Source organism: Lupinus angustifolius, chromosome LG09 (assembly GCF_001865875.1).
Source record: "Lupinus angustifolius cultivar Tanjil chromosome LG09, LupAngTanjil_v1.0, whole genome shotgun sequence".
NCBI classification, from domain to species: domain Eukaryota; kingdom Viridiplantae; phylum Streptophyta; class Magnoliopsida; order Fabales; family Fabaceae; genus Lupinus; species Lupinus angustifolius.
In genome coordinates this window covers 344,760-364,543 of record NC_032017.1, presented here as the reverse complement: position 1 = coordinate 364,543, position 19,784 = coordinate 344,760, and the positions used below count along the sequence as shown (strand labels likewise).

Here is a 19,784-nt window from a genome sequence, read left to right as displayed (position 1 = left end):
TCTTATATAAACAGAGACAATTCATTTTCACTACTAATGTTGCAAAAATCAATTTCCTCTAGAAATTATTGTAACAATTGGTACTTGGAACATGCAATAATTAGTTCCCACCTAACATGACATAGTTTGATTTTAAGGCTTTGTTTCAGAGTTAGGAGAGAAAATGAAGGATACGGATCAAAGGGTTAGGAAGGGGAGGAAGGGAAAGGAAAAGGAAGGAAACCCCAAACAAGAAAAATAATAATATGATTTGACACTTTTATCTTTAAGATATAATGAAATAATATTTTTATCCTTATGTATGAATGCAAAAATAACCACTTGCCTCTTCATTAATAGAGAAGATCCTATTCCGTGACAACCACCATACCATTAGTAGTTCCAACTAATAATAACTTAATAAAAGAGAGACCTAGTGTAAGAGATTACTAAGAACATGTATAAGCAACGTTATTCTTACAAGTTGAAAATTTTAACCAGAATCATAAGACAAATAATCTTATCGTCATACCAATACTCAAGTTCGATCAATAATAACTTGACAAGATAATCACATATTCATTTTAGCTCATACTTATTCAATATGTTGGTTATAAAATGTTAGGCTTGCCTACACTTTCGGTGCTTACAATTACTGAAAATATAACAGAATAATAAAACATTATAATCCCTATTTATATGAATCATTTAATATCCCAATTCACATCAAAGCCACATAACATTACAAAACTATGACTAAGTCACTTACATGTGCCTTCACTTATTAATCCTTAGCCATTAATTCTACACAATACACTCTCACTCACCATTTCCTTAGCCATTACTTTTTATATTTAAACACCAAATAATGCTCTCATTATTTTCCCTAACTTAATTTTAACCAAAGTATAGAAAATAAAATTAAGAAGCACAAATTTGTGTTCTTTTTCTATAGAATTGAGATAATTAATGGCAATATATAGAATTGCAATTGGGTCTCCTGGTGAGGCTGGTCAACCTGATGCAATTAGAGCAGCATTTGCAGAATTCTTCTCTATGATCATTTTTGTTTTTGCTGGTGAAGGTTCTGGCATGGCTTATAGTAAGTACTCCACTTAATTTCGACAACGCTTTTAAAAACGCGGTTAAATCTAGCCGACATTCTATTATATTTATATATTAGAAAATCTTATTGAATGTTAATTTTAAGCGTTGTTATTTTGCAATTCTAGCGAAATGTTCTTTCACTCAAAATTATGTTACATGTAGGAGAAAGATAGATAATATTTGTGTATCTATCATTTTCCTCTACATTTCCTAACATTTTAGTAGTTAATGATTGAGGTTTGATTCTCCATTAAAACCATATAGTGCAATAAAAGTAAAAGAAAAAATAACATTGTAACACTTTTATCCTTAAAATATAAATGTAATAACATTTTTATCCTTATAAAGAAGTGTAAAAACAACTACTCCTGTATCTAATACTGGAAATGAGTCCTTCTCATAACCCCTTCTTTAACCGAGTCCAACTCTTCTCTAATACTTAACAATCTAGTCGAGTACTAGATTACTAGGGAAAATGAGTTTTAAAAATTATTTTACTAAAAAATAAGTTAAAATTAGGATTGTCACGAATTTGAACAAAATAAGTTAAAAAGACTGTATTTGAACAAAACATCAAATTCAAAAATATTTTTTTAATCACAAAATAATTCACACTACAACGCCTGCAATCTGATTCACGACGACTGCAATGATGCAATCGCAATAACCACATCTGTTACCGCAATCGCGACCAATGAATAATTGTTGATTATTGTGGCAGATAAACTTACTAATGGTGGAGGTGCAACTCCTGCTGGTCTCATAGCTGCATCATTATCTCATGCATTTGGACTTTTTGTTGCTGTTTCTGTTGGAGCAAACATTTCTGGTGGACATGTAAACCCTGCAGTTACATTTGGTGCTTTTGTTGGAGGAAACATAACATTGTTGAGAAGTATTTTGTATTGGATTGCACAATTGCTTGGTTCAGTTGTTGCTTGTATTCTTCTTAAGTCTGCTACTGGTGGCATGGTAAACATTCTTCTTCATCTTTATTGTTTATTCAAGTATGAAGTCCCACATTGGATATGCGGGAATGAGTGAAAGAGTTTATAAGAAGGAAAGACCCATAGAACTAATGCCTTAAGATTTTGGTTCAAAACGTGGTGTCTCACTTGTGACTCTTCACTCTTCCCATACCCATATAATACATATGGTTACTCATGTTTCAAACACAAATTATTTTACCAATCCACTTAACTTAGAAAAAATCTTATAATGTCAGTGTATACATCTTTTTCGGTAAGTAATTTGCACATATATATTTCAGGAAACAACAGGTTTCTCTCTATCTTCAGGGGTATCAGTGTGGAATGCACTAACATTTGAAATAGTAATGACATTTGGTTTAGTATATACAGTTTATGCAACAGCAATGGACCCAAAGAAAGGAAATGTTGGAATTATTGCACCAATTGCAATTGGGTTCATTGTAGGAGCCAATATCTTAGTTGGTGGTGCATTTGATGGTGCATCAATGAACCCAGCAGTGTCATTTGGCCCAGCTCTGGTTAGTTGGCAATGGACCCATCATTGGGTCTATTGGGTTGGTCCATTTATTGGTGCAGCCATTGCTGCAATTATTTATGATAATATCTTCATTGGTGATGATGGTCATGAACCACTTTCAAGCAATGATTTCTAGATTTTTTTTATGTTTTCATTTCATTGAGGAGTGAATAAATTATTGAAGGATTTTTTAGATTCTTCTGAGATTGTTAGGATTTACACAATTTTTTTGAGATTAATATATGATTTCTTTAATGTAAGGGAGATGAACAATTTCTAGAGATGTAATTTTTACTTGTTAAATCAATGAGTATGTTCTTTATTAATTCAGCAATTTTTTCTTTTTAATTTTCTTTTGTCATTCTCTTTAATTTTCATGCTTAAGGTATGCAACACAATTAAGAAACCAAATTTATTTATTTGAAGAGAGGTTTTCTTACATGTTTCATTAATTTATAGAAGTTGGTTCCATTTCGGAGGTTCATGGCTGCTCTACCGAACAAGTGTCATTCATAAAAATTGAACATTTGACATTTGATGAACATAATTTTTAACAATTCAATAGAATCTTATATCATTAAATTAATGTTTTGTTGTCAAAACCATGTATACCTTCTAAAGCTAGAAACATAAAATAATGAAACACATTTAAGCACATGGTTTTTGTTCCACGTGTAGCTAGGTTTACTGAACTTACAACTTTATGTGTTAATTTTTTAATATATTTTAAATTAAGAGTGTGAAAGTAACAATTGATTATACAATATATATTTTTAATTTTTTGTGTCATATGAATTCGTATTCGTAGATGCAATATGAAAATTAAGAATATGTAGTTACGAATATAAAAATAATAAATTGATTTACAAATATAATTGGTCAATTTACATTTATCAACTTTAAGAATTGTAAAATAAAAGAAACCAATGTCAACATATTTTAAATCGTATTCACATACATATTTCAAGATATAATAATATTTGTATCCACTTCAAGTAATATGAAGTAGTAGAAATTAATATTTACATTGTGTCTAATCTCAAAGAGCTATTTAAAAAATAATTAAAATTTTATCCACTTCAAGAATGGTGAAACATGATAAACAAATTAGAATACATAATTTTCGAGAAGTTAACTTTTAGGGATTATTCATGGCATCTCTCCTAGAGATGAGACCACATGATCGGGCGGACATAAGTAGTGCATACATGTACTTACATTCGTACCATTTGTGAGTACCCAAACACAAAAAATAGTGAGGAGTATAATTAAATCAAACAAAATATGAGATAATGTGAAGAGAAGTTCAAATAGAATAAAATCAATATTTATTCATTATTTTAACAATTTTTTTGGGAATTTCAAATCTTCACTCCTACTATACAATCCTAAACACACTACCAATCACAATTTTTTAGACTTTTCTACCTTCACCATTCTTAAGAAGAAAAATAGTATAATTTCCAAGGTAAGTCCAATTGGGGCAATAAGATTTTTAACAATAATTGATTTCTAAATTAGCTGATATGATTACCAACAATGTATTAATCTAGTGGTATAAAATTCACTAGATCTCAGGAAGACCAAAAGGTCAAGTGTTCAATTCCTGATAGCGATACTTGCTAGGAGGGACAGTCACGCACCCTGAAAGGAATTAGTTTCTTCGCTATAAGGTGAGAAGATATCCTTGGTAGTATAAAAAAAATTAAGAGTTAGAATTGTACACTTTCAACTCTTCAGTCCCTATTAAGGTCCATGTTCATTGAAATGGAACAATGTTCTTGAATTTTCTACCAAAATACAATAAATAGATCAATTACACAATACAAAGAATGCTTATGAAGTTACATGTCACAATTTATTGAAGAAGCATTTCCTCCACATCACATAATGTAAGGAAAAATAAAAAGCTTCTGAAATTATCATCACATCAATTCAACTTATAAAGCAACAAATTCCTGTGTTTATATGACAATTATATCTTATGAAACAATGAAACAAAAATACCTCATTATTAGTATATACCATGAAATTCAGCTATAACCTGAGTTTAGAGAGAATGAAAAATATATAAAGATCAAAACTCAACCAAATATCAGCAAAGCCTTTCACTATGGAAAGTCGAGTGGGTCGCGTTGAAGAGCTTTCTCAGCAATGTCAGCCTGCTCCTTCTGGTGAACCTTGAGGAAACCAGTGGCTGTCGCTGCAGATGGAGCGCGGCCGACATATTTGACATCCTCATAACCTCCCCTGCCTACAGCTTTCATGGAAGATATAAGTCGGGGTAAAACGTAAGAGTATCCACCCATGTTCAATGGTTCTTCTTGACACCAAACAATCTCCGCATCTTCGAGAAACAAAAAAAACAGTAAAATGTTAGGAAGCTAATCATAAACTTTAACATTACTAAAATTCTACCATTTTGTTTCTTGAACACAATTTTCAAACAAGAAACGGAATATACTGCTAATTATATCATGCAGTGACACATTTGAAGGTCAATGCTTTTCTTACTTCGGTGAAATTAAATGTCAACTCCAATTCAATAAACAACTTAGATGCCGAATTCACTTTAAATTCAATGTGGAAGAAGCTAATTATTAAATTACAAAAGAAAACTAGCTAATAACGAGGAACGGGAGTAGGCAATTTGGAATACCCCCACTCATCAAACCATCAACAAGCAATTAAGAAGTCACAGTTGATTACGAAAGACAATTTTCTAACACAAAGTACATACTTGGATATCGTTTAAGCTCTCGTTGGACAAGGTCATACGGGAAAGGACAAAGTTGTTCCACCCGGCATATTGCAACATCCTTTGCATCAACCTTTGTTCGGTGTTCATCAAGTTCATAGTAAACCTGCAAAGGATAGTTGATAATGATATTATAAACAGCGTGTCAAGACATAGAGCTTATAAGTAACTGAAGAACCAGATCAAGTTCATAAATATGGTTGTTATGAATCCACCAGATGAAAGTGAATATAAATTAGAGAATATCATTAAGACGTAGACAGCTGGTTCTAATATGAGTATCACACACCTTTCCAGAGCAAAGTACTAGTCGTCTAATACCCTCCTCAAGATCTGAGTGGTCATTTTGGTCTTTAATGAGACGCTTAAACCTTGTTCCCTGTTTGTCAAAACCTGGATGGCCTTGGACATCATCGAACTCGGACAAATTTGATCTGCAAGCCTTACTACGAAGTAGGTTCTTAGGCGACATTACAATCAGAGGTTTACGGAATTCTCTATGTAACTGCAAGAAAAAAAGTAGCAGAGTATGAAGAAATAAGGAATATAACTTAACGAGACAAAGCCAACATCAAAAAATTAATTGTACCAACCTGCCTCCGCAAAACATGGAAAAAGTTAGCAGGAGTAGTGACATTCACGATCTGCAAATTGCACTCCTGAATCTGTTTCCTGAGAGTTGGATCCATCTCAGGAATAACATATGGATTGTCATCAGCCATCTGCGATCATATTAGTGCGTATGTTATTTAGATACTAAATATAGATAACTAAGCTATTTCGCAGATGTTATTAAAATTTAAATACTATAAAACTAAAATAGAGAAACCAAAAGAACACATGCAACAAGACCAAAAAGCAGTTCCAGACAGGTAGGATAGTAATTTTGAAGTTATATATTTGTTTCACTATAAACAAGATTCAAAGAGAAAGGATTTCTTTTTCACTTTCCTACTTGTATTAGACCAAAATTTACCATATTTAGAGGTGTGACTTGACTTAAATGAGTCTCATTTCAGTCTCAGTTGTTCCATTGACAATTACCGTCGGTATCCCAAACTACTCCAACTATGCATAACCAGTATTTAAAAGTGTCTACTTGTAATATTAGTTAGCACATTATATGTGTGTATTTGTATGCTTGTATATATATTTATAAATATATGCATATGTATATATCTACAAATATGAAAGTGTATGTACACACATGTATAAATCTTATGACAAAAAGACACAACACGCAATCAACAAAGTATACTTTTCAATTTTCATATGACAGTGCCATTTACTTCAAATTGATAAGTCAATCCAGAAGCACTACCATATACGTAGCACTCAGTCAATGCCAATATGCTTATCATCACTTTCCTCAAAGAAATGAGGAAGACAAGCCAATAATCTAAGTTGGCAAGCAGGTCCAAGCAGAAGGGACAAAGCTTAAAAATAGTTTAAGGAAAATTAGAACATAGATTCACGAGAGAACCTGAAGGAAGCGTTCCAATCTTGCACTTGAATGCTCAGGGCCTTGGCCATCGTAACCATGAGGAAGTAACACAACAAGTCCAGTCTGACGGAGCCACTTAGACTCACCAGAAACCAAGAAATTGTCGAATATCACATGGGCCCCATTAGCAAAATCACCAAATTGAGCCTCCCAAATTACCAATGAATTGGGGTTTTCCATTGAGTAACCCAATTCAAATCCAAGAACAGCAAACTCAGAAAGTGAACTGCATATTGTTTCAAAAACGCCTTAGACAAGAGACTAGACAAATAATCATTCATCAGTAGCTTAATTCAAGTATCAAGTTGCTTTTTTCTTTTTTATGAAAAGTTTTTATTCAAAGTTCAAATGGATTACACACCCACTTTTATAATACCCAAGATGTAATATATTCATCCAGAATAAGGAACATAATATAGGAAGGATGAATGAGTAACAGAAGGAATGACAATCCCCATACTAGAGAGACAGATACTTGTAAAGGAATAAAGCCATGAATATGTAAAACACCAGAATGCTGGCACACAAAAAATCCAATCATAATCACTAATGGTTTACAAAACAGTTCAACAAAACCAGAGGAAGACAAGTACAAGTGCCAAAATAAAAGTATGTCATTAAATGAAACCCTTCAAGCAAAATGCAAAGCTAAACTTAACTAGCATTTTCAATTATGAGTAATGAACAAGATAACCCATGCCATGTTCAAATCATGTCCACAGTTGCAACTTGATTAATTTTGAAGGAGAAAAAACTGTATGCCAATCATCATTGAGTGATCCAATATTTTTCTTCATAAAAACAAGGCAGAATAACGATACATTTCAACACCCAAAATTATAACCAATTGACAATATTCACTTGACCAGCAAGATATTAATACAAAATTCAGAACTTTAAGCCTAGTGGCTAATGTAGAACAAAAGTAAACCATGCATAAAAATTTAAACTCTTCACACAACTATAGAAACAATATAATCTTAGAATCTTCAATTGTAGCTTGTAATAATATTTATAAAACATCATGGCAACAAAAAATAATAATTAGGAAACAGGGAATGCATAATAACCATAAACATTCAGTGTAAAAGTATAGTTGCAAATATATCATATACACTGTAAATGGGATCACCAAGAAATCAGAGCCAAAGTTAAGCAAATAGTGGTTACAGATTTTATATCTATGAAAACTAGGACACCAGTGACATCAGTATAACAATGCTGAAACAGGCAAGATGACTATGTATAATGAAGAAAGATTACCTATTGCTAACAGTAAACATCTCTTCATTTTGGTTCATTACAACATGGTCAAGGGGGCAGTACTTCTCCCCAGTTGTCTGATCGTGAACCACAGAATGGCGGTGACTAAAGGTTCCTCTTTCAACATCTTGACCACTCAATCGGACATGGTTACCTTCAACAAGCAAAGTAGCAAAAGCAAGTGCCTCTGCACATCCCCAGTCAATATCTTCCCCAGTTTCAATCATTTGGGCACGTTGTTCATAAATCCTCTTCACTGCTCTATGAGGTGTGAAGCTTTCAGGGAGGGATGTGATTGCTTTCCCAACAGATTTCAAGATCTCTGGTTTCACACTGCACAGAAAAAGATCACAGATTTCAGCTTTGTAGAACATAGAAAATAGAACTCAATGAAGCAAAAGTAACATTAAATTCAGCATACCCTGTGTTTCGGATACGTGAAACCTGTTCGGGTGACTTGAAACCAGACCAGTATGCTGAAAGCCAATCTCTTCTTTTGGGAACGTATTCTTTGCTAGCCATAAACTCTTCATTTAGAATTGATGTGACCTTCTTGTGTATCTTATCAATGTCTTCTTTTGTTAGTTCCCCTGTTTCCAAAAGCTTCTTCTGATAGATCTCGAGGGCTGATGGATGGCTTCGGATGACCTATATAGCCCAGAAAATTGCAAATCAAACTAACTTGTCAAGAAGCAATATACATATAAAAAGGAAGGGTAAAAGGGCAAAGTACATGAAGGGCTAACCTTATACATTTTAGGTTGTGTGAATGATGGTTCATCAATCTCATTGTGGCCAAATCGACGGTAACAGACCAAGTCAACGATCACATCTGAATGGAAAGTCTGGCGCCACTCAGCTGCAAGTTCACAAGCATGAACAACCGCTTCCACATCATCACCATTCACGTGAAAGATGGGAGCCTCTAGAGCTTTGGCAACATCAGTGCAATACTGTGAAGACCTGCCAGAAGTTGGATCAGTTGTAAACGCAACTTGGTTGTTGAACACAATGTGAATAGTCCCGCCTGTAGTGTAATTCGGAAGAGCACTTAAATGTAGGGTTTCATAGACCACGCCCTGCCCTGCAAAACTACCATCTCCATGAATCAAAATACCCATGTTTTTCAATCTGCCCACATCATTTGAGTAATACTGCTTTGCTCGAGTTTTCCCAACAACAAGTGGGTTGACAGCTTCCAAGTGACTAGGATTTGCCACCAAGGACAAATGTAACCTACCACCACCCCTAGTTGGGCGATCATAAGATGTTCCCAAATGATATTTGACATCACCAGTTCCTGTGTAGAGTCCAGCTTCATCCTCAGGTTGAACACCACCACTAAACTCGCAAAAAATCTGCTTTAGCGGCTTACGAACAACATTGCCCAAAACATTCAGCCTTCCCCTATGTGCCATTCCAATAACTATGCTCTCGACCCCAAGATCAGAAGCTCGATCAAACATTTCTTTCATGCCAGGAATAAGAGTCTCTCCCCCTTCAAGCCCAAACCTCTTGGCGGATGTCCACTTGGTGGCTAAGAAGTTCTCAAACAATGTACTCCATGCTAGCCTATCAAAAATAACCTCACGACGTTCCCGGTTAAATTGCGTATGCGTCGGGGTTTCAATCCTATCCCGAAGCCAATTACACTTGTTGCGATCCGCGATGTGCATATACTCATACCCAATGCTTCCACAATAAGCCTGTTCAAGCCTTGTTAAAATGGACCTAAGGGTTTGGACCGGACGGTTCTCGGACAAGAAACCAGCCATCCTCCACACCCCCAAAAAGAACTCCCTATCAAGATCGGCCTCAGAGAACCCATAAAGGCCAGGGTCCAAATCCTCAGAGACGACCCTTTCTTCCAAACTCAATGGATCCAACTTGGCCTTGGTGTGGCCATTAACCTGGTATGCCCTCACCAGCAGCAACAACCTCATACTCTCTTGAATTGTTTGACCAGAAATCCCAGGGGATGTGGAACTTTGACCCACAAAGTTCCTAAAGAAATTGTCCCAAGACTCATCAACACTGCTAGGATCAGCCTCCCAGGCCCTCTGCAGCTCCTCTAAATACACACTACTTGTCCCATCTAAGAAACTGTCACTTAACCGAGAAAGGGGCACAGCGCGGGGCACAGGTGCCGATTGCGCCCTCGATTTGAAAACTGTAGTGTGTAATTTCCTACCATTGGATGATGATGGAAGGACTCTTGCCCTTGACACAAGATATGAGGATCCACCTTGTGAAAGGGTCCTCTTAATTGCATGCTTTGCAATGCTAGTACCAACTCTAAACCATGCCATGGATGATTTCACAACAAAATTTCAATAATCACAAATTTCTCAATGATCTTATAACCTCAAGGCTCTACCTTTGTAATCAAAAACACATCTGACACAAACATATATGCACAAAATTGTGAGCAGAAAAACAATAATAATATTATAATAAATATTAAAAAAACGCAAAATAAAAAATTGACCAAAAAGTGCAATTTATTATTAGAACAATCACATATAACCAAAAGCTATAATTGATTCAATAACAATTTTATTATTTTTATAAAAAATAAAAAATTAATTGAGGCATTAGAGATCAAATGATTCAAGTGAGAAATATTAAGAAATGGAAAAATGAAATAAAAAAGAATAGTAATTGGGAATTGAGAAAACCTGAAGATAAAGATGAATGGCAAAGAAATTGGAGAGAGAGGGCGAACCCTACTTGCGGTGTGAAAAAAAGTGAAGGAGTTGAAGAATGAAGAGGGTTTTTATTTTCAAAATTGATGAGAATTAATTAATGCAGAAAAACTCGTGTCGAGATATATACAGCACGTTGTATTTAAAGACAAATGTACTTATATTTTTTTATCTTATTATTTACATATAAATTTCAGTTCGAATTAAATTTTTAATATGTTATCAAAATTTTATTAGTCTCTCTGGACATATATCTTCACACGAGTTTTTTTTCTAATTAATTAATAAATGAATTAAATAATATAATTATAAAAAACAACTGTTTGGTTTGACTTTTGATTCCTTCTATTATGTATTTGAATAAATAAATAAATAATTTACGCATTTTCTTGGATTCTATGTCTGACCATAATTAAAAAAACAAAAGTATTTGTATTTCTATTTTCATTTCATTTTACCAAGAGTGTTGGACCAAGATTCTAGAGTACTGGGTCTTATAGTTGCTTTTTGATAGCCAATAGAATTTTTTATTTTGGGTTATTATATAACTAGTATTTTTATCATTAATATGTCAATTATATCATATTTAAACAAAATAGAAAAATTAAGTGATAAATAAAAAATAATAAGTTGTGCATTGTCACATAATGGAGAGATACTTTCTTTTTTTCCTTTTTAAATTAAAAACATCTCTATAAAAAATTGATTTTGACAATGTTACTATCAATTCAATAAAATTTAGGTTGACTTTTATTATTATATATTGGTAAGTAGTTTGATTCATTAATCAAAAGTGTCAAAATAGGCATGTGGACTTTCCTAGGTATATTATATGGTCAATAACATGTTCGACTAATTTAGGGTGTGTTTGGTTTCAAGAAATGTTTTATGTTTCTATATTTTATTTTCATTTTTAAAAAATAGTTTTCATTTTCATGTTTTCATTTCTTGAAAACATGTTTGTTATTATCATTTTCATTTTTAAAATCATTCATTGTAAAATATCATAACGAGCATTATGTCAATGATATATAAGGGTATAATGGGAAAGTAAAATATAAATATGTATTGAGTTTTTAAAGTATCAAAAAATTTGGAATAATATGAAAAGGTTAAAACATCAAAAGATATAGAACAAATGAATTAAAAAGTCTTTAAAAATGCAATGAAATGTCATTGCTTCATTATTGAAAATGTTGGAAATGACATTTCTTCATTTTCAAAATTTCAAAAAATGAAGCTCGTGTTTTCTGAAATATGAAATGAAAACAACAAGACAAACATGTTTTCATATGAAAACAGAAAATGACCAAAGCAAACACACCTTAGTCTTTTTGTAATCGACACAAACTTTTAATAAGTCCATTTAACTTAATACATCAAGATTTGGGCAACTAAAAAGGTCTTTTAATCCTAAAAAATTGCATTATTAAATTATATTATATTATTTAAATACAAATAATATTTTATATTAAATTTTAATATAAAAATATAATTTATTTTTTAGTTTTAAGTTAACCTAATTAAAAACATTTCTGTTAGCCTATTTAAATATAGATTTGTTCGTCGATTTAAATGCATTTAATATAATAGATATTTAAATAAGCCAGCAAATCAAGTCAAGTGAGTCGTAAACTTTAATTTTTTTAAACATATTCAACCACATTATTATAAACTATATAGGTTCCGTCTATTTAAGTTAAAGTTTAATCTGACTTATTTCTATTGTTATTAATTATAAATTGGTAAATAGTATTTTGACTACCCACAATGTTATATATACAACATAATTTTAAAACCGACCTACTTAGGTAATTAGTTTGCAAAATTGGGGTAAAATTGATGACTATAATACAATTATTCTCTAAAATTAGATGAGTAGAATACTCAACCGAATCTATCTAGCAAAACTAGTTTATAATTATGAACTTGTAACTTGTGGTTGAAAAGGAATTGAACTTTGTAGGAGCATAAGTAGTTTATTAAACTAAAATTATTTGTTAAAACTAGTTTTGTAAGTAGTTAAAATTTGAAAAATGACAAAGATGTAGTTTAATAAACTACTTATACTCCTACAAAGTTCCAAATTTTTTCAAGATGAGCAAGAAAGTATAAATATAAAAAACAGTATAGAGAAATCTTTGAATAAAGCGAAATCCTAGTGAGATAATAAGGAGATAATGTATTTTCTTTAAAGGAATCCCATTATTTTTTCCAACACGTTAACCCATGTATTTTTTTTTCTATACCTTAAAGACATAATGCCCATAATTTATGGATTGAAGAAATTGTCTAGGGCATGGAATTTGAAATTATCAAAGTGAAAGTTACACAAATACATAAACTAGCATTCTCTTAATAGCATTGTTTACACATTGAATTAAATTAATGAACAAGTAACCTAAAGTCAACCTTAAAGTTACCTAGGCATTTTCTTATGCTGCATCATGCCATTTGAATTCTTTATAATCTTTACTCTCATTCACATAGGCAATTGCAACTCTTCATTTTCCAAAATTCATTACTACAATCATTCTCACTTATCATATATTAAATTCCGCATACCGTGTATCGGGAATTCACTCACTCTAATAGTAAGTTTTTTAAATTTACTTTACATTTTAGTCATCAATTCTAGGGGAATCTAGTGGTTTGAATTAGTGAGTAGTAAATCATTAGATTTTTCTCCAGAATTGATTATTAAGATGTGGAATAAGTTTAAAAAACTTATTATTAAAGTAAGTTGATCATCACTCATCATATATATATATATATATATATATATATATATATATATATATATATATATATATATATATATATATATATATATATATATATGATGAGTGATGATCAACTTACTTTAATAATAAGTTTTTTAAACTTATTCCACATCTTAATAATCAATTCTGGAGAAAAATCTAATGATTTACTACTCACTAATTCAAACCACTAGATTCCCCTAGAATTGATGACTAAAATGTAAAGTAAATTTAAAAAACTTACTATTAGAGTGAGTGAATTCCCGATACACGGTATGCGGAATTTAATATATGATAAGTGAGAATGATTGTAGTAATGAATTTTGGAAAATGAAGAGTTGCAATTGCCTATGTGAATGAGAGTAAAGATTATAAAGAATTCAAATGGCATGATGCAGCATAAGAAAATGCCTAGGTAACTTTAAGGTTGACTTTAGGTTACTTGTTCATTAATTTAATTCAATGTGTAAACAATGCTATTAAGAGAATGCTAGTTTATGTATTTGTGTAACTTTCACTTTGATAATTTCAAATTCCATGCCCTAGACAATTTCTTCAATCCATAAATTATGGGCATTATGTCTTTAAGGTATAGAAAAAAAAATACATGGGTTAACGTGTTGGAAAAAATAATGGGATTCCTTTAAAGAAAATACATTATCTCCTTATTATCTCACTAGGATTTCGCTTTATTCAAAGATTTCTCTATACTGTTTTTTATATTTATACTTTCTTGCTCATCTTGAAAAAATTTGGAACTTTGTAGGAGTATAAGTAGTTTATTAAACTACATCTTTGTCATTTTTCAAATTTTAACTACTTACAAAACTAGTTTTAACAAATAATTTTAGTTTAATAAACTACTTATGCTCCTACAAAGTTCAATTCCTTTTCAACCACAAGTTACAAGTTCATAATTATAAACTAGTTTTGCTAGATAGATTCGGTTGAGTATTCTACTCATCTAATTTTAGAGAATAATTGTATTATAGTCATCAATTTTACCCCAATTTTGCAAACTAATTACCTAAGTAGGTCGGTTTTAAAATTATGTTGTATATATAACATTGTGGGTAGTCAAAATACTATTTACCAATTTATAATTAATAACAATAGAAATAAGTCAGATTAAACTTTAACTTAAATAGACGGAACCTATATAGTTTATAATAATGTGGTTGAATATGTTTAAAAAAATTAAAGTTTACGACTCACTTGACTTGATTTGCTGGCTTATTTAAATATCTATTATATTAAATGCATTTAAATCGACGAACAAATCTATATTTAAATAGGCTAACAGAAATGTTTTTAATTAGGTTAACTTAAAACTAAAAAATAAATTATATTTTTATATTAAAATTTAATATAAAATATTATTTGTATTTAAATAATATAATATAATTTAATAATGCAATTTTTTAGGATTAAAAGACCTTTTTAGTTGCCCAAATCTTGATGTATTAAGTTAAATGGACTTATTAAAAGTTTGTGTCGATTACAAAAAGACTAAGGTGTGTTTGCTTTGGTCATTTTCTGTTTTCATATGAAAACATGTTTGTCTTGTTGTTTTCATTTCATATTTCAGAAAACACGAGCTTCATTTTTTGAAATTTTGAAAATGAAGAAATGTCATTTCCAACATTTTCAATAATGAAGCAATGACATTTCATTGCATTTTTAAAGACTTTTTAATTCATTTGTTCTATATCTTTTGATGTTTTAACCTTTTCATATTATTCCAAATTTTTTGATACTTTAAAAACTCAATACATATTTATATTTTACTTTCCCATTATACCCTTATATATCATTGACATAATGCTCGTTATGATATTTTACAATGAATGATTTTAAAAATGAAAATGATAATAACAAACATGTTTTCAAGAAATGAAAACATGAAAATGAAAACTATTTTTTAAAAATGAAAATAAAATATAGAAACATAAAACATTTCTTGAAACCAAACACACCCTAAATTAGTCGAACATGTTATTGACCATATAATATACCTAGGAAAGTCCACATGCCTATTTTGACACTTTTGATTAATGAATCAAACTACTTACCAATATATAATAATAAAAGTCAACCTAAATTTTATTGAATTGATAGTAACATTGTCAAAATCAATTTTTTATAGAGATGTTTTTAATTTAAAAAGGAAAAAAAGAAAGTATCTCTCCATTATGTGACAATGCACAACTTATTATTTTTTATTTATCACTTAATTTTTCTATTTTGTTTAAATATGATATAATTGACATATTAATGATAAAAATACTAGTTATATAATAACCCAAAATAAAAAATTCTATTGGCTATCAAAAAGCAACTATAAGACCCAGTACTCTAGAATCTTGGTCCAACACTCTTGGTAAAATGAAATGAAAATAGAAATACAAATACTTTTGTTTTTTTAATTATGGTCAGACATAGAATCCAAGAAAATGCGTAAATTATTTATTTATTTATTCAAATACATAATAGAAGGAATCAAAAGTCAAACCAAACAGTTGTTTTTTATAATTATATTATTTAATTCATTTATTAATTAATTAGAAAAAAAACTCGTGTGAAGATATATGTCCAGAGAGACTAATAAAATTTTGATAACATATTAAAAATTTAATTCGAACTGAAATTTATATGTAAATAATAAGATAAAAAAATATAAGTACATTTGTCTTTAAATACAACGTGCTGTATATATCTCGACACGAGTTTTTCTGCATTAATTAATTCTCATCAATTTTGAAAATAAAAACCCTCTTCATTCTTCAACTCCTTCACTTTTTTTCACACCGCAAGTAGGGTTCGCCCTCTCTCTCCAATTTCTTTGCCATTCATCTTTATCTTCAGGTTTTCTCAATTCCCAATTACTATTCTTTTTTATTTCATTTTTCCATTTCTTAATATTTCTCACTTGAATCATTTGATCTCTAATGCCTCAATTAATTTTTTATTTTTTATAAAAATAATAAAATTGTTATTGAATCAATTATAGCTTTTGGTTATATGTGATTGTTCTAATAATAAATTGCACTTTTTGGTCAATTTTTTATTTTGCGTTTTTTTAATATTTATTATAATATTATTATTGTTTTTCTGCTCACAATTTTGTGCATATATGTTTGTGTCAGATGTGTTTTTGATTACAAAGGTAGAGCCTTGAGGTTATAAGATCATTGAGAAATTTGTGATTATTGAAATTTTGTTGTGAAATCATCCATGGCATGGTTTAGAGTTGGTACTAGCATTGCAAAGCATGCAATTAAGAGGACCCTTTCACAAGGTGGATCCTCATATCTTGTGTCAAGGGCAAGAGTCCTTCCATCATCATCCAATGGTAGGAAATTACACACTACAGTTTTCAAATCGAGGGCGCAATCGGCACCTGTGCCCCGCGCTGTGCCCCTTTCTCGGTTAAGTGACAGTTTCTTAGATGGGACAAGTAGTGTGTATTTAGAGGAGCTGCAGAGGGCCTGGGAGGCTGATCCTAGCAGTGTTGATGAGTCTTGGGACAATTTCTTTAGGAACTTTGTGGGTCAAAGTTCCACATCCCCTGGGATTTCTGGTCAAACAATTCAAGAGAGTATGAGGTTGTTGCTGCTGGTGAGGGCATACCAGGTTAATGGCCACACCAAGGCCAAGTTGGATCCATTGAGTTTGGAAGAAAGGGTCGTCTCTGAGGATTTGGACCCTGGCCTTTATGGGTTCTCTGAGGCCGATCTTGATAGGGAGTTCTTTTTGGGGGTGTGGAGGATGGCTGGTTTCTTGTCCGAGAACCGTCCGGTCCAAACCCTTAGGTCCATTTTAACAAGGCTTGAACAGGCTTATTGTGGAAGCATTGGGTATGAGTATATGCACATCGCTGATCGTAATAAGTGTAATTGGCTTCGGGATAAGATTGAAACCCCTACGCCTAACCATTTTAACCGGGAGCGTCGTGAGGTTATTTTCGATAGGCTCACCTGGAGTACACTGTTTGAGAACTTCTTGGCCACCAAGTGGACATCAGCCAAGAGGTTTGGGCTTGAAGGGGGAGAGACTCTTATTCCTGGCATGAAAGAAATGTTTGATCGAGCTTCTGATCTTGGGGTCGAGAGCATAGTTATTGGAATGGCACATAGGGGAAGGCTGAATGTTTTGGGCAATGTTGTTCGTAAGCCGCTAAAGCAGATTTTTTGCGAGTTTAGTGGTGGTGTTCAACCTGAGGATGAAGCTGGACTCTACACAGGAACTGGTGATGTCAAATATCATTTGGGAACATCTTATGATCGCCCAACTAGGGGTGGTGGTAGGTTACATTTGTCCTTGGTGGCAAATCCTAGTCACTTGGAAGCTGTCAACCCAGTTGTTGTTGGGAAAACTCGAGCAAAGCAGTATTACTCAAATGATGTGGGCAGACTGAAAAACATGGGTATTTTGATTCATGGAGATGGTAGTTTTGCAGGACAAGGTGTGGTATATGAAACTCTACATTTAAGTGCTCTTCCGAATTACACTACAGGCGGGACTATTCACATTGTGTTCAACAACCAAGTTGCGTTTACAACTGATCCAACTTCTGGCAGGTCTTCACAGTATTGCACTGATGTTGCCAAAGCTCTAGAGGCTCCCATCTTTCACGTGAATGGTGATGATGTGGAAGCGGTTGTTCATGCTTGTGAACTTGCAGCTGAGTGGCGCCAGACTTTCCATTCAGATGTGATCGTTGACTTGGTCTGTTACCGTCGATTTGGCCACAATGAGATTGATGAACCATCATTCACACAACCTAAAATGTATAAGGTTAGCCCTTCATGTACTTTGCCCTTTTACCCTTCCTTTTTATATGTATATTGCTTCTTGACAAGTTAGTTTGATTTGCAATTTTCTGGGCTATATAGGTCATCCGAAGCCATCCATCAGCCCTCGAGATCTATCAGAAGAAGCTTTTGGAAACAGGGGAACTAACAAAAGAAGACATTGATAAGATACACAAGAAGGTCACATCAATTCTAAATGAAGAGTTTATGGCTAGCAAAGAATACGTTCCCAAAAGAAGAGATTGGCTTTCAGCATACTGGTCTGGTTTCAAGTCACCCGAACAGGTTTCACGTATCCGAAACACAGGGTATGCTGAATTTAATGTTACTTTTGCTTCATTGAGTTCTATTTTCTATGTTCTACAAAGCTGAAATCTGTGATCTTTTTCTGTGCAGTGTGAAACCAGAGATCTTGAAATCTGTTGGGAAAGCAATCACATCCCTCCCTGAAAGCTTCACACCTCATAGAGCAGTGAAGAGGATTTATGAACAACGTGCCCAAATGATTGAAACTGGGGAAGATATTGACTGGGGATGTGCAGAGGCACTTGCTTTTGCTACTTTGCTTGTTGAAGGTAACCATGTCCGATTGAGTGGTCAAGATGTTGAAAGAGGAACCTTTAGTCACCGCCATTCTGTGGTTCACGATCAGACAACTGGGGAGAAGTACTGCCCCCTTGACCATGTTGTAATGAACCAAAATGAAGAGATGTTTACTGTTAGCAATAGGTAATCTTTCTTCATTATACATAGTCATCTTGCCTGTTTCAGCATTGTTATACTGATGTCACTGGTGTCCTAGTTTTCATAGATATAAAATCTGTAACCACTATTTGCTTAACTTTGGCTCTGATTTCTTGGTGATCCCATTTACAGTGTATATGATATATTTGCAACTATACTTTTACACTGAATGTTTATGGTTATTATGCATTCCCTGTTTCCTAATTATTATTTTTTGTTGCCATGATGTTTTATAAATATTATTACAAGCTACAATTGAAGATTCTAAGATTATATTGTTTCTATAGTTGTGTGAAGAGTTTAAATTTTTATGCATGGTTTACTTTTGTTCTACATTAGCCACTAGGCTTAAAGTTCTGAATTTTGTATTAATATCTTGCTGGTCAAGTGAATATTGTCAATTGGTTATAATTTTGGGTGTTGAAATGTATCGTTATTCTGCCTTGTTTTTATGAAGAAAAATATTGGATCACTCAATGATGATTGGCATACAGTTTTTTCTCCTTCAAAATTAATCAAGTTGCAACTGTGGACATGATTTGAACATGGCATGGGTTATCTTGTTCATTACTCATAATTGAAAATGCTAGTTAAGTTTAGCTTTGCATTTTGCTTGAAGGGTTTCATTTAATGACATAC

At 32.3% G+C, this 19,784-nt stretch overlaps 3 protein-coding genes across 4 annotated transcripts; 2 read left to right on the top strand and 1 right to left on the bottom strand.

Annotated features, from left to right (window-relative positions):
- On the top strand, positions 867-2,828 carry LOC109356493 (aquaporin TIP1-3). The gene is made up of 3 exons (XM_019599808.1): positions 867-1,081; positions 1,808-2,058; positions 2,357-2,828. The coding sequence occupies exons 1-3, from the start codon at positions 949-951 to the stop codon at positions 2,729-2,731; spliced, it is 759 nt and encodes a 252-aa protein (XP_019455353.1). The 5' UTR covers positions 867-948; the 3' UTR covers positions 2,732-2,828.
- LOC109356489 (2-oxoglutarate dehydrogenase, mitochondrial-like) lies at positions 4,393-10,899 on the bottom strand. Of its 2 annotated transcripts, XM_019599805.1 has the most exons (10): positions 10,799-10,899; positions 8,867-10,517; positions 8,542-8,768; positions 8,121-8,453; positions 6,837-7,083; positions 5,947-6,075; positions 5,643-5,858; positions 5,336-5,459; positions 4,673-4,942; positions 4,393-4,597 (listed from the first exon to the last, which is right to left on the bottom strand). In XM_019599805.1, exons 2-9 carry the CDS (start codon positions 10,427-10,429, stop codon positions 4,707-4,709), a joined length of 3,075 nt encoding a protein of 1,024 aa, XP_019455350.1. In that variant the 5' UTR covers positions 10,430-10,517; positions 10,799-10,899; the 3' UTR covers positions 4,393-4,597; positions 4,673-4,706. The 2 variants fall into 2 exon arrangements, with proteins under 2 accessions (XP_019455350.1, XP_019455349.1); XM_019599804.1 differs by having other exon boundaries at positions 4,393-4,942.
- On the top strand, positions 16,351-19,177 carry LOC109357133 (2-oxoglutarate dehydrogenase, mitochondrial-like). The gene is made up of 4 exons (XM_019600877.1): positions 16,351-16,452; positions 16,734-18,384; positions 18,483-18,709; positions 18,798-19,177. The coding sequence occupies exons 2-4, from the start codon at positions 16,822-16,824 to the stop codon at positions 19,132-19,134; spliced, it is 2,127 nt and encodes a 708-aa protein (XP_019456422.1). The 5' UTR covers positions 16,351-16,452; positions 16,734-16,821; the 3' UTR covers positions 19,135-19,177.

Coding starts and splice junctions, on each gene's coding strand:
- LOC109356493 (XM_019599808.1), top strand. CDS start 949: ATGGCAATATATAGAATTGCAATTGGGTCTCCTGGTGAGGCTGGTCAA. Junction 1,082..1,807: donor AGGTTCTGGCATGGCTTATA/GTAAGTACTCCA, acceptor TTATTGTGGCAG/ATAAACTTACTAATGGTGGA. Junction 2,059..2,356: donor AGTCTGCTACTGGTGGCATG/GTAAACATTCTT, acceptor TATATATTTCAG/GAAACAACAGGTTTCTCTCT.
- LOC109356489 (XM_019599804.1), bottom strand. CDS start 10,429: ATGGCATGGTTTAGAGTTGGTACTAGCATTGCAAAGCATGCAATTAAG. Junction 8,454..8,541: donor TCACGTATCCGAAACACAGG/GTATGCTGAATT, acceptor TTTTCTGTGCAG/TGTGAAACCAGAGATCTTGA. Junction 5,859..5,946: donor TCCATGTTTTGCGGAGGCAG/GTTGGTACAATT, acceptor TTTTTCTTGCAG/TTACATAGAGAATTCCGTAA.
- LOC109357133 (XM_019600877.1), top strand. CDS start 16,822: ATGGCATGGTTTAGAGTTGGTACTAGCATTGCAAAGCATGCAATTAAG. Junction 18,385..18,482: donor CACAACCTAAAATGTATAAG/GTTAGCCCTTCA, acceptor TGGGCTATATAG/GTCATCCGAAGCCATCCATC. Junction 18,710..18,797: donor TCACGTATCCGAAACACAGG/GTATGCTGAATT, acceptor TTTTCTGTGCAG/TGTGAAACCAGAGATCTTGA.